Source organism: Echeneis naucrates, chromosome 1 (assembly GCF_900963305.1).
Source record: "Echeneis naucrates chromosome 1, fEcheNa1.1, whole genome shotgun sequence".
NCBI lineage: Eukaryota > Metazoa > Chordata > Actinopteri > Carangiformes > Echeneidae > Echeneis > Echeneis naucrates.
In genome coordinates this window covers 213,139-226,353 of record NC_042511.1, presented here as the reverse complement: position 1 = coordinate 226,353, position 13,215 = coordinate 213,139, and the positions used below count along the sequence as shown (strand labels likewise).

The 13,215-nt window shown below is 47.0% G+C and overlaps 3 protein-coding genes across 4 annotated transcripts; 1 reads left to right on the top strand and 2 right to left on the bottom strand.

The window, feature by feature from the left end:
* The first annotated feature begins 10 nt into the window (after positions 1–10).
* psen2 (presenilin 2) lies at positions 11–3,915 on the top strand. Of its 2 annotated transcripts, none has more exons than XM_029530899.1 (11): positions 11–86; positions 514–653; positions 727–935; positions 1,008–1,149; positions 1,451–1,518; positions 1,589–1,809; positions 1,892–1,990; positions 2,295–2,360; positions 2,520–2,606; positions 2,694–2,809; positions 3,138–3,915. In XM_029530899.1, exons 2-11 carry the CDS (start codon positions 522–524, stop codon positions 3,291–3,293), a joined length of 1,296 nt encoding a protein of 431 aa, XP_029386759.1. In that variant the 5' UTR covers positions 11–86; positions 514–521; the 3' UTR covers positions 3,294–3,915. The 2 variants fall into 2 exon arrangements, with proteins under 2 accessions (XP_029386759.1, XP_029386834.1); XM_029530974.1 differs by having other exon boundaries at positions 65–206.
* A 303-nt stretch (positions 3,916–4,218) lies between these two features.
* dpy30 (dpy-30 histone methyltransferase complex regulatory subunit) lies at positions 4,219–5,736 on the bottom strand. Its single transcript, XM_029497276.1, has 5 exons — positions 5,672–5,736; positions 5,021–5,061; positions 4,870–4,917; positions 4,652–4,794; positions 4,219–4,378 (listed from the first exon to the last, which is right to left on the bottom strand). Exons 1-5 carry the CDS (start codon positions 5,679–5,681, stop codon positions 4,306–4,308), a joined length of 315 nt encoding a protein of 104 aa, XP_029353136.1. The 5' UTR covers positions 5,682–5,736; the 3' UTR covers positions 4,219–4,305.
* A 1,383-nt stretch (positions 5,737–7,119) lies between these two features.
* Positions 7,120–12,874, bottom strand: LOC115037920 (3-oxo-5-alpha-steroid 4-dehydrogenase 2-like). Its single transcript, XM_029496740.1, has 5 exons — positions 12,581–12,874; positions 8,901–9,064; positions 8,725–8,826; positions 8,489–8,639; positions 7,120–8,162 (listed from the first exon to the last, which is right to left on the bottom strand). The coding sequence occupies exons 1-5, from the start codon at positions 12,853–12,855 to the stop codon at positions 8,096–8,098; spliced, it is 759 nt and encodes a 252-aa protein (XP_029352600.1). The 5' UTR covers positions 12,856–12,874; the 3' UTR covers positions 7,120–8,095.
* Positions 12,875–13,215: the final 341 nt, after the last annotated feature.

Genomic DNA, 13,215 nt, shown 5'->3' with positions numbered 1-13,215 from the left:
ATCACGTGGTGTGGTATCAGCTGATGCCTTCCGTGTTCCGGGTTTGTCAGACCTTCTGTGTTCAGCTTTCTTCGCTTGAATTTGAGGTAAACATCCAGATTCTGGACTCTTCGTGTCCAACTTCACTTCCGGTCTGTCTGTCCACGGTCAGAGCCGAAGAACCGAACCGAAGCGAAGCGTCACGTAAACTAATGGAGACTTCCCCGGTCCGTTCGTTATTGGTCTATTTTACTGATTATTGGTGGATCAGATCGGACTGAGCTTCACACACTTTGGGCAGTTTTTCTCTTCCAGGGGCGGATTTAGTGATTTGAGGGTCAGACTCGGTTGTGGGGCCCCCGGGGGCCCCTTTGCCCTTTCACAGTAAAACAGATTTATAATCAGCTGATTCAACCAGAAGAAGGCTAAAACACTCCCACTAGTGATACAAATTGTGGGACAATCATACCTTTCCTAGGAGATAAGAAAACATCGTGGTTCCTTTCCTCAAACTGCTCTACTGGTCTTTTGCAGTTGGTGCCATGAACGCCTCCGACAGTGACGAGGACTTTTACACCGAGAGGACGGCGCTGGTCCCGTCTGAGAATCCGGTGGTTCCCTCCTACAGACCTGATGCGGAAGCCGGATCTGCCAACACATCACCGTCCAAAAAGGTGAAGCCGATTTCTGTTGGTCTCGTCTGCCAAGTGTCCTCATTTACTTGACCTTCACCGTCTGTCTGTCCAGCCCAGAGAAGGCTGGAGGACGGGGTCGGCTGCTGTGGATGGCGGCGGCGGGTCGGATCAGGAGGTGGATGTAGACGAGGAGGAGCTGCCGCTGAAGTACGGGGCCAAGCACATCATCATGCTGTTCATCCCTGTCACCCTCTGCATGGTGGTGGTGGTTGCCACCATCAAGTCGGTCAACTTCTACATGGAGAAGAGCAACCAGCAGCTGTAGGTCCACACCACAGTCACCCTGCGTACAAATGTCCCACCCACAGCTAACCTCTATGTTTGTCCTTGCAGAATTTACACACCGTTCACAGAGAACACGACATCTGTTGGTCGCCGGCTCCTCAACTCCGTCCTCAACACCATTGTCATGATCAGCGTCATCGTGGTCATGACCATCCTGCTGGTTGTTCTGTACAAGTATCGATGCTACAAGGTGAGGACACACAGACAGACACCAGATAAACCTGCAGTGTCTTCTCAGACCACTAGGGTCCAGCTCTAGCACTGAGTCAGTGCATTTGTGAAAAAGCCTTTAGCTTTGTCACAGAGGCGGCGTCTTTGTGTACAACCTCATAAAACCACAACCACATGTGAGCCTGGACTGAGGTGGAACCAGATCTGCTCTCTCCAAATGGACCTGGGCTCACGATGATATGCTGAGGAGGGAACTGTTGAGTTGAGTTGACAGATGCTTCCAGTTGAACATTCTCCTCAGGTGTGTTTGTGTTGTCCAGGTAATCCACGGCTGGCTCATCCTGTCCTCCTTCATGCTGCTCTTCTGGTTCAGCTTCATGTATCTGCGGTGAGTCTCTAATTTCCTGCAACACTTGAAGGAGGCGGTTGTGGTGTTACACTCCTGCTCTGTTTTCCAGTGAGGTGTTTAAGACTTACAACCTGGCAGTAGACTACCCCACAGTGGGAGTGGTGATCTGGAACTTCGGGGCCGTAGGGATGGTCTGTATACACTGGAAGGGCCCTCTGCAGCTGCAGCAGGCCTACTTAATCCTGATCAGCGCCCTCATGGCCCTGGTCTTCGTCAAGTACCTGCCCGAATGGTCGGCCTGGGTCATCCTGGGCTCCATCTCCGTCTACGGTGAGTGGGGGACAGATGTTGTTCCAGACTCCTGTGACCTCCTTCCCATCATGCCCTGCTCAGGTTGTGTGTGTTGTTGCAGACCTGGTGGCAGTCCTGTCTCCTAAAGGTCCTCTCAGGATGTTAGTCGAGACGGCTCAGGAACGAAACGAGCCCATCTTTCCCGCCCTCATTTACTCCTGTGAGTCCAACACACTGCGCCTCAGGCTGTGAGCATGATGGCGTGTGGAATAGGTGTGTAAGGTAAATTGGGGATGTGATCTCTAGGACTGACAGGTAAATGAACCAAAGTCCCAGCTCCACCAATTGACCATATTTGGATTAACAGGGAGTTGGGGGCGGGGCAAAATGGCAGTCATCCCAGAGGAAACATCCATCTACAAAACCAGAAGATTACAATCTCACAAAACCAGAACTGCAGGTGAATTCAGCCCGGCAGGACTGCAGATGTTGATGTTGATTGTGCTGTGCTTGTGTGTCTTCAGCGGCCATGGTGTGGACGGTTGGAATGGCGACCCCGACAGATGGTCAGCACTCTGAACACGAAACAGGTCCAACTTCACAAACAGCAGCTACTCTGCCAAGCAAAGAATCCTGGGAAAAGGGGGGCAGGCAGAATATAACCTGTTTACATTCAAATAACTGTACAATATATGTAAAAGTAATTAAAAGAAAATAGATTCCAATAATATTTATTTCTTTTCTTCCAGATGAAGAGACGGAGCAGAGCAGCAGGGGGGCGGAGCCTGAGACCAGACAGTCACGCACATTTCCAGATGACGAGCTGGAGGACGACAGTGAGTTCAAGACCAACTGCAGCAAAACACACTCGACCACCCGGTGTGCTTTTAAGATATGAAAAGTGTGTGTGTGTGTGTGTGTAGGGGGGGTGAAGCTCGGCCTCGGTGATTTCATCTTCTACAGCGTTTTGGTGGGAAAAGCTGCAGCGACTGGCGGAGACTGGAACACGACACTCGCCTGCTTTGTTGCCATCCTGATCGTAAGTCCCGAATCAGGTTTTCACAAGAACCAGGAATTCCATCAGATTTCAAATGTGACCCGAAGAGTTCACACCAGTCTAGGTTCAGTTCTCTGAGGCTGAACCGCATTAGACCTTCACAGACCACTAGAGTCCAGCACTGAGTCCATCCCACAGACTCCCATATTAAATGTCCAACCTGCTTTCTGTCTGGAGCGGGAACTGTTCTGGTCTCTGGAGACCAGTTTGTCTTTCAGGATGACTGAGGGGAGAATTCAGAGTTCAGCTGTTTCCTGTTTGTTCAGAATAATTCTGTGTTTCACCTGTGTCTCACCTGTGCTGGTCTCAGGGTCTCTGCCTGACTCTGTTGCTGTTAGCCATCTTTAAGAAGGCTCTGCCGGCGCTGCCCATCTCCATCGCCTTCGGCCTCATCTTCTACTTCTCAACGGACTTCCTGGTGCAGCCCTTCATGGACAACCTGGCAGCCCATCAGTTTTACATCTGAGACCAAGCCCCACCCACACACCTGCCTACTTGTTGTCGTCCTCCGTGTCCTGCAGCCGCTGTCTGGTGACTTCACGCACAAACACTCCTATCTGCACTGGTCCTGTGCCTGTCTGAGAAAAACAGCCCACAGGAAGTGATGTAAAAGACAGGAGACTGACGGGTGGGCCCTGGTCCTTTCTGCTCAGGTGTGTCACCTTTTGAATGATGGTTTAAGGAAAGCTCCATCTTAAATCCTTCAGCTCATCATGAAGAGTCAGTCTCCATTTGTGACTTTACCATCAGGATTTTTTTAAGGTGGATTTTCCCATAAAAAATGATTGAAGTCACAGATTCAGTTCTCAGATCAGATTTTAACCTTTTTAAGACAAAGATAAGACCCACTGTGGGTGAGTGGGTGGGGGGGTTGTCACTTCTCCAGATTATCTGTTCAGTTTCTAAAATAACTTAATGCGGTTCATCTGTGTTAGTGTTATTTATGTCCAGTCTGCTGCCTGAGAGCAGGGCCATAGGGCAGCAGGAGGCTTTATATATTTTGTAGAAAATGATGAATAATGAATTCATTTTGTAACTGAAACATGTCAAAAAAAAAAAAATAAAAATCTGTCAATGTGCAATAAAGAGTCAAACATCTGTCACTTCCTGTCTACTTCAAGCTTCATTCTCTGATTGGTTCTTATCGGATGTGATGTCAACGCCCAGTCTGTGTGGAACATTCACTTCACTCTGTGCAGGAAAGTTCTTCTGATTCATCCTGAAGTTGTGGTTAAACATCAGACCACCATGCCCACAGTTTCCTATGCCTTCCAGTCTAAATGCTAAACTAGGCTAACAATATTCTTACCTCTCGAACAGTCGATCACCACTTTTTAAAAGGACAGTCAGAACAGGGCTGTCCTTTCAGAATAAAACACACAGCAGACAGCTGCCCTTTCATACCAACATGTTTATTGTGATAAAATAAAAAGGTTCATGAACAAGCAGAAGAAACGATCCGTCAGCAGGGTCACACTTTAACTTCTCTCCTCAAACTGGGATTTGTTCTTCAGCAGGAACGCAGCCAGATACTCGATGGGGTTTGGAGGTCTGAGAGACAGGAAGTGAAGAATGTTAGCTGATGAGCTGGAACAGAGGCAGGAAATCTGACAGACCGACAGTCCCCATCATGCACTCAGACAATGATTACACAACACATCAGTGTTGGGTGTTTTATCACACAATCTGGATCCGAACTGATGTATTTAAGTGAACAAAATCAACAGTTTCTGTAAAGATTCATGAACTTCAGTTTCACTGATCATGTGACAAAACCACAACCTCCACTGACCACAGTGAGAACACAGACGGAGCTGGACCGACCTCTCCTTGGCAAGCACCGACAGGCCCTGCAGCAGGATGGGGACCACAGTCTGGTCCAAGTACGCTCTGGTGGGCAGGGCCTGAAGATCCACCTTCTGCTTGGAGAGCTTGTCTGCACTCGTCTTCTCATTCTCCACCGTTCTCTGAGAAGCAGCAAAGCATGCTGGGAATCTGCCCTTCACCTCTCAAGACCCAGTGAGTGAGTGAGTGAGTGTTACCTGAATGTTTTCTGTCAGGCCATACTCTGAATGAGGGTTTTCAGAGACCTACAGGAGGATTCATGAAAGTCACATTCAGTTTGATGAAGCTAACAGTTGAGCCAGCAGTCTTAAACCTGAACGCCTGTGTGCGTGTGTGTGCGTCACTCACAGGTGTGTGTCCCTCCATGGACTGATCTGCATCGGTGTGATCTGGAAAACAAACGAGTTATTAAGTTAACAAAAGTTTAATATCATTATTTCACTTTTTGGTTTAGCAGTTGAGTTTCTGACAAAATGGATGTTTTCTACCATCAAACAGTTTGACTGGATCTATCAGGTCCAGCTGGAGGTGACCGGGTCCGGATGGATCTACCGGATCTACCCGGCCCAGCTGGAGGTGACCGGGTCCAGATAGATCTACCAGATTTATCCGGCCCAGCTGGATCTACCGGGTCCATTTGATCAGGATCTGGTTGAAACGGTTCGTTCTCTCGGTAAGAACATGAGCTGACTTGATTTTTTCCATTTTGTGTCTGAACACTGAAACATGAAGGATTTCGTTATGTTTCAGATCCGGTTCTGGACTCACGCCGTTAAATCCAGACCATAAATTGTGGTCTGCGCGGAAAATTGGTTTAGCGCCACACCGACGCCGTGTGTCCGGTATCCGGACCGGACCGACGGTGAAGCCGGTTAAACGGATCCCGCTGGATCCGACCGGGTGCAACCGCCGCTACATGGACCCGGAAACAAGCAGCGAACACAAAGAAATACAAAAAAGTGTGAAAACTCTATCAATCTCGGTCAACAATGAACTTACCGTCCGCCATGTTTGTTGTGGATGTTTACGCCGGAAATCTGACGTACGGCAATCCTGTTTCACTTTACGGCCCGAACGTCGCAAAGGCTTCTGGTTTGTGTAGACACACTTCAAAATAAGAACCAATTAAAACGTTTGTTTCTGGATATTCACGAAGTACAGATTACATCGTAAATCCAACAAACTATCCAGCGTTAATAAATATTATGACCCGACAACAACGGAAAACAACAAGCTGCCATGTTTCTATTTCAGCAAAAGATTGGCCTTAACTCATCTTATTTTGAAGGCTTCCATCGTGGTGCCATATTGAAATAATTTGATGAATTAAAAAATGTACAGAAAAGAAAATCAAATCCACCACAGACCAGAGGATCCCTGATCTTGGCCCAAGACTGGATAAACAGGGCGGTCAGGCAGGAAAGACCGCCGAGGTAAAAATGGAGCAAATCAAAATACACAAGTCGGAGATGTGACCTTTACACATCAGGATAAAAAAGGCTGCCATTGGTGTGGTGGGCCAACAGGAACCAGAGGAAGAGCAGAGGAAGAGGAGGACACATGTGAGGAGTCAGGGGGTCAGAAAGAAGATCATGACAGGTGAAGTGAGAGGGAAACCAGGTGGAAGGCCAGGAAGACTGGAGGTGGACTGAAGCTGTTCTAGTTCAGTCTGATTGGGAAGGAAGAGTTTGTGAAGGATGTTCTGCAGGTGAACAGGGACTCAGCCAGGATTGTGTTGAATGTGATCAGTGCCTACGCCCCACAGGTAGGATGCCAGGCAGAAGAGAAAGGAGCAGACTAAAATGGACACCCAGGGGGAACAGAGAAGATGAGGAGGATGAGGAGGTGATAGGTAGATATGGTGCAAAGGAAAGAATCACTTAAGGATGGAAATGGCTGTTGTAAGCACCTATTTCAAGAAGAGAGAGCAGGCAGGGTGGAGTGGGCAGAGGAGAGTGTCATGGGTGATCTGTGACAGAAGGGTAGCCACAAGAGTGAAAAGGAAGATTTAGAAAACTGTAGTGAGAACCGCTATGATGCACGGTTTAGAGACAGCGGCACTGACAAAAAGACAGGAAGCAGTGACCACATCAGAGGGACAGCTAAGGTCGCAAAGCACTGAGAGAAAGTTAGAGAGGCTAGACTTAGATGGTTTGGACATGGAGGGGATATGTTGGACAGAGAACGTTAGAGATGGAGGTCCCAGAAAAGAGGAGAAGAAGAAGGCCACAGAGAAGGTTTATAGGTATGGGGAAGGAGGATGTAGAGAGGGCCAGAGTGACAGAAGAGAATGCTGACTTGGTGTGGCAACTCCATTTAAGGTTGAGCCAAAAGAAGAAGACAGGAAAAGAAAATCTACCATACCTGTTTACCTGCCTTCAGAAATGTTCATGTTGTGGTGTTTATGAAACATTTGTTGATGTTGAGGATCGTCTGCAGATAAAATGTTGAATATCAAGGTGATGTTTAAAATCAGGCCTTTAATTTGTCTTCTTTTATCAGGTGTATGATGAATAAGATCAGAGATACAGATCATTTTACAAAAGTTTTCAAATGATTCATTCCATTTGTAAAATAGGCCCTACCCATTTTAACACACTAACTGACAGGCCTCATCAGCAATTACTCATCAACTGATCATTTAGTGATTATGAACCTCATCTGATGCCAATAATGAAAATGTTATATCATTATAAAATCAATGACCAACCAGGGACCAAACAGAGAGCTGGTCAGGCTGCGGTTCTGATTCTGGTTTCAGAGCTGGACGATGTGAGTTTCTGAGAAGGAAACTGTTGAAATATGTGATGAAGAACAGAAACGGGGTGCCTGATCATGGAGGCTGAACGTACGGCAGCAAAAGAAGGACGGACATCCAGAGAGAAAGTAAGAACAACAAAAAACAGTGTTTGTGATTTCCAGGTTTCATAAGCCAGATAAAATGCACTTGATGTTTTCCAGATCAGATGTTGAGCCTGCTGGATTTGGTCCACCTCCGAAAAATAACAGGACGTTTTTGTAGTTGTCCCTTTCCTTCAGCCAAAGTAAGTCCAGTCCTGATGAGTGGTTCTCTTTCAGGACTTTGGTTGTTGGAGTGAACCAGTTGTTGTCCTGGTTTGAGGAAAGCCTTGATTTGGAGTTGACATTTCTCTGATGCCACAGACACATCAGGGAGAACACCTTTGTTACATTTGATTTGAAGGACTTGGTTGATCTTGGTTTGGTGGACCCAAGTCTGACTAAATGACCCTGTAACGGACTGGAGATGTCTCCGGGGTGGACATGGCCCCTGATGGTAAGACTGATTGAGGGGGTTTTTCCTGGTCTGGTTTTGCTGATGAGGTTTGTCATCTCCTGATTGGTTCAGGAACCGGAAATATTATGTGATAAAAGTTACGTTGTCTGGATGAGATGATATTTCATTTATAGTATGAAAGGAATGACCGCCTTCCTGGACTGAGGGTAGTCCGCAAAATTCTGCTGATAGAATCTGTAGGACAAACACACAGTCAGAATCTGTCATTAAAACATATTGTAGCACAACAAGAGAAAAGTGGAAACTCATGAATTTCAAAAGCTCTTTGATTGGCTTCAATGACACCATGAACTGGAGCTGCAGGGACTCATGAAGACCTTGGTCCAGGTGCTCGTCCAGGTCATGGCCCACAGCTCCATCTCAGCCAGCAGGTGCCAGTGAAGTCCAGGACTCTGTGATTGTTTCTGCTGCTGTTGAGTCACCTGGACCAAACCCTCTCTTTATCTCCACTTGGACCCAAATCAGCTGATCAGACTCCCTGAACCGGCTTGTTCCTGTACCTGTGGTGCTGCACAGCTCTCGGCCCGATGGAGCAGGCTGTGAAGAAACCGAAGGCGAAGGCTGGAAACGTCCAGGCAGCGACAGTGTAACCACACCACTCAATAATCTCTCCGAAGAAGTTTGCTCCAGACACAAACTCAAACATCCCCCCTGAGACAAACAGAGTCCAGGTTGCTTCATAAAAAGGTGTCAGTGACCAATCAGTGGGGTAGGTCTTTTGTGCTGTGTGTCATACCCCTGGGGATCCTGTATATGGTCTCTCCGGGTTTTCTCAGGCTGCAAAGGATGCAGTCACTGTGGATGTTGATGGTCATTCCGAGCAGGAACAGGAAAAAACCTGGAACAGAAGAGTGCAGATTCAGACCAGAGTATGAGGCCCTGTGGACCAGTGGGCCTGTCACTGTGACTCACCGACAGCCAGGCGAGCGTTGGTCATCCAGGTGTCTTCAAAGTGAGCACAGTGCAGCAGGTGATGTCCCTGCAGGAAGCCGTTAAGCGAGCAGAAGAGGGCGGCATAGAGGAGGATGTTCACAGGGAGGGGGCGCCCTCTGGTCAGAAGGGGGTAGATCAAACTCCTGAAAACAGATTCTAGTCAGGCCATGTTTGTTGTTCAGCCCACATCGTGTCTGCCTGCTGTTTCATCATGGTGACACGATGAAACAGCAGGTTTGATCGTTCTGCCAAATCCTGTTTCTAACCATCCGATGATAACGGCTTCATGTTCGGTGGAGCGTGTCAGTGTCACTCAGGATAAACGTGTGTATCATTAAAATGTGTTTTCATCATTTAATAGCAATAAAGTAACTCTGATTAATCCAGGTCACTCAGAACTCAACTGACCGTTAAAACATAAAAAATGTCCAAAGAGGCCACGCCCCCAATCTTCCATCACCTTGACCTTAATAAACAGGAATCATGCACCATGAAGGAGGAACAACAGAGATGAGAACAGTCTGATGAGGACGACAAACTGCTGTCCATCCTCCCGCTCTCGGGGCTCCTTGTTCGGCCTCTTTCACGGTAACGGTTCATGTAATAAATGTTCTCTGGATTTGGTTTTGGAGACGTTTGGACAGACCCCCTCAAACTAACTTTGCTCGTCTTCTGGAGGCGTGTCCTTCCTCTGAAGAACAGGAAGTCTGCCATAGATAGGATGGAACTTTTGGATGAGGAAAAGTGTGATTCCCGCTTGTGTTAATGACAGCAGACCAATCCAGGAGGACTCTGATTAACGGGATTCCTGGCCAGTCTGTCTAGTGGGGACATGTAGAGGACATGTCTTCAGCCCTCAGTGGACAGGATGATCTCATGAGAAAACCAAAACCATGACAGTCCAGAGGAGGAGAGCTTAGAGAGTACACTCCAGTTTAATCAACTCAAAAGGCAAACTCAGATCTCTTCATCACACTTGAGCTGGAAAACACAAAAAAACAGTTGTTCTGGTCTGAGTATCTGGTCCATCTCATCCTGGTCAGAGTTTATATCGGATTCCTCATTCATTCATTCATCTTCTACCTCTTTTCCGTTTCTGGGTTGCGGGGGCTGCTGGGGGCCTCTCTCACAGCTTTGACCCATGTTTCTGTTACCTTGCCCACTATATTTTTGGCTTTGTAAGGATGAAATCAAACAATTTTACTTTAAAATAATCAACAGCTGTTTACATCCCAGTTACAAGCAATATAAACAGCATGTAGGGTTAAATATTTTCAAATCTACCTTTGATTCGTCACATTTATGAGTTTAAATAATTTTCTGGATGGAATCGAACATGACAAGTCAAAAGAAAGCTTGTTCTGTGAATGAATAACTGCCTTCCATGCTTGGATCCTAATCAGATTGGCAGCCTGCGGGGCGGCTCATTTTTGGGCAAGACGACCATTTAATTTTTGACATCCATATTACTTGCTAGCTGCTGACGGCTCTCTTTGTTTTGGAACTAGCTGATGCTCAATTTCATCCTCTTCAATGTCGCTGTCAGACTAACATTTCTGAATCATCTTCCTCCACATCATCATCAAAAGCCTGTCTCACTTCCACCCCCACTTTGGTCCCAGGGCAGAATATGAAAAAGTAAAGGTTCATTCCCACAGGAATGTGAGATTGGACTGTGCTTGTCCTTGAATTTTTGAATGGATGAAGGCTAATTCAAAATACAGCAAGTATCTGAACAAAGCGTTGAGTGGATCGGACCCCGGGGTCTGAGCACACACTGAATAGCATCTCTGAACTTCCTGCTGATATATCCCTGAGGATACCCCATTCTTCTTAAAATTCCAGTTTGAGCCGGTTTTGTCACCATTCAAGCTAGCTGACAGGTGTCACCTGACCTGGGTTTTTTAAAATTCCTAGGATATTCACTGTAGGAGGACATCAGGCAGCCTCTGCATCTGTCACACCTAGGTTTTCTTCCCAGTTCTGGGTTATAGCCTCTTTAAATTTCCTTCATCTCCTAGCATACCCTAACCCTAACCCTCCCACAGACCCGAATGCAATTTGGTTAAGGTCAGACCGAAACCTTCCTACCTACATATATCCTATATATAAGTTTAACTTTAATTAATGTTTCTGTCTACATTTTAAAATATCAATAGTCAATAAGCAATTACACACAGTACAGTTAATGATAACGAACAACAACAACAGGGGCTGTATCACAAAGCTGGGTTAACATACCCTGAATCTCTTTTCCTTACCAGACAGTTCAGATAAATGGTATCATGGAGCTAGTTATCAGCTTGCTAACTGAGTTGGGGGGGCCAGGCGATTTCCTACGTAGATCAGTGCATGTGCACATTCACACTAAGGGGCGGGGTTTGCTGTGTCTGACCAATCAGCACAGAGAGGATGCAAATCGCAGTGTGTTTTACAATGGAGGAGCAAAGTGTGATATCCAGAATATACCAACAGTACAAATCCTTTATTCAAGCAAAGAGTAACACAGCTGCAGCAAAATGCCTAAATGAGCAGGATTATAATATTAATTCTCCACACCGGAGAGACTAATTCATGTTTCTGATCTGCTTATTTGACAGTTTGAACAAACATAAGAACATAGGTCAAAGTGGCAGTAGTTCTGATATCTTATTGGCTGTCTATATATGTACATAAAGATTTGATATTGTTTGCCGCCAAAAGGAAAAAATGTGACGAGAAAGACAGAGTTGGGGGGGTCACATCAGACCCTGGTGGAGGTGGCAGCTGTACACAGAATGTTTCAGGGAGTCGGTGTTAAAACACCTGGCTGCACAAACCCAATTATCCGTTTACTGCGAAAGTAAGATGTATTTTCTGCACCGTGGAGAGGAGACTCACAGTCAACCTGATACCCCCACTCACTAAAATACTGTCCTCTAGAAAAGTCTCCGCCAATTCAACCTGTCATACACATTTACATACAATCTGTTGCTGCTGATCGTACAGTGGGGGGAAAAAAGAGACACTCGCAAGGTGTAAATAACTTTATTTCAGTGTGACATTTAAAGTGAACCAAAGAAAAGACTAAGTACTTATTATGCTAAAGCAGCTGTATTATGTGTTTAATTTGTTCCAGGTTGGTGCTGACACAGTGAGAGCAAAAATTGGAGCTTGATATAGAGTTTAAAAAAATTTAAGATAAAAAAATAAACTTGAGGTGGAAAAATTAGAGAAAAAGAAAAAGCAAATTTACTTTCTCATCGCAAACAATGAAGCTCAAACGTGTATTTTTTACAGGAACTGCACAAAAGAAATTGAAAATGAAATAAAAGATGTAGAGTTTAATGGTCTGCTTTCTGACTTCCCTCCCGGAGAGGAACCACACCCATACGGTCCGGATCTGGGTCTGTGTGCCGAACTGGTCTGTTCTGGTTCGCGCATTAACGAACCCGCGCCGATCTTATCCAGAACTTAACCTGCTCCGGAGCGGGTTAGGCGTTCCGAGTAAATTACCGTGGCAACCGACCCGAGATCAACCCGGAAATCAGCCTGCTAATGTGAAATCCTAACCTTCACCCTAACCTCCTGTGTAACAGAAGCCAAGACAACAACAACACAGGGGCTTTTGACTTCCTTCTCTCTATATGAAACCCCCTGACGTCACTGTGACCTCTGACCTGTAGAAGTAGTGCAGCATGAAGGTGCAGAGTAGCAGCGTCCTCCCGGATCCGGACTTTGGGTCCGGATGGTCCTGCAGCAGCAGCAGCAGCGGTACCAGAAAGGCAGGAACCTCCTGCAGGAACCAGCCCAGTCCGGCCGGACAGCAGCGGGTCCCCGCCGGTGTGTAGCGGCCGTAGGGCGCGCTTTGTCTGATCTGACTGCACAGGTAGGCCACGCCCCCCAACACCAGGGTCCAGCTCAGATAAAACACACCTGTCTCCCAGCACTCCATCTGTCCGCTCAGAGGTCCAACGGAGACTGAGGAAGGATGCCGAGGGAGGGCGGAGGGTGGAGTTACGTCACAGAGAAAGGAGGGAGGGAGTGGGAGAGAGAGAGAGAGAGAGGGAGGGAGAGAGGGAGAGAGGGAGAGAGAGAGGAGTGGGAGAGAGAGAGAGAGGGAGGGAGAGAGGGGAGAGAGAGAGAAGGAGGGAGAGAGTGGGAGAGAGAGAGAGAGGGAGAGAGTGGGAGAGAGAGTGGGAGAGAGAGAGAGAGGGAGGGAGAGAGGGGAGAGAGAGAGAGAAGGAGGGAGAGAGTGGGAGAGAGAGAGAGAGGGAGGGAGAGAGGGAGAGAGAGAGAAGGAGGGAGGGAGGGA

Excerpts from the sequence above, each read along its gene's own strand:
- psen2 (XM_029530899.1), top strand. The coding sequence starts at position 522 with ATGAACGCCTCCGACAGTGACGAGGACTTTTACACCGAGAGGACGGCG. Across the intron at positions 936-1,007 it reads GAGAAGAGCAACCAGCAGCT|AATTTACACACCGTTCACAG; the intron begins GTAGGTCCACAC and ends TTGTCCTTGCAG. Across the intron at positions 2,810-3,137 it reads GCTTTGTTGCCATCCTGATC|GGTCTCTGCCTGACTCTGTT; the intron begins GTAAGTCCCGAA and ends TGCTGGTCTCAG.
- dpy30 (XM_029497276.1), bottom strand. Across the intron at positions 4,795-4,869 it reads GCCTGACAGAAAACATTCAG|AGAACGGTGGAGAATGAGAA; the intron begins GTAACACTCACT and ends GCTGCTTCTCAG. Across the intron at positions 4,379-4,651 it reads TCGGTGCTTGCCAAGGAGAG|ACCTCCAAACCCCATCGAGT; the intron begins GTCGGTCCAGCT and ends CCTGTCTCTCAG.
- LOC115037920 (XM_029496740.1), bottom strand. The coding sequence starts at position 12,855 with ATGGAGTGCTGGGAGACAGGTGTGTTTTATCTGAGCTGGACCCTGGTG. Across the intron at positions 9,065-12,580 it reads ATGCTGCACTACTTCTACAG|GAGTTTGATCTACCCCCTTC; the intron begins GTCAGAGGTCAC and ends ATCTGTTTTCAG. Across the intron at positions 8,163-8,488 it reads AGAGCTGTGCAGCACCACAG|ATTCTATCAGCAGAATTTTG; the intron begins GTACAGGAACAA and ends TTTGTCCTACAG.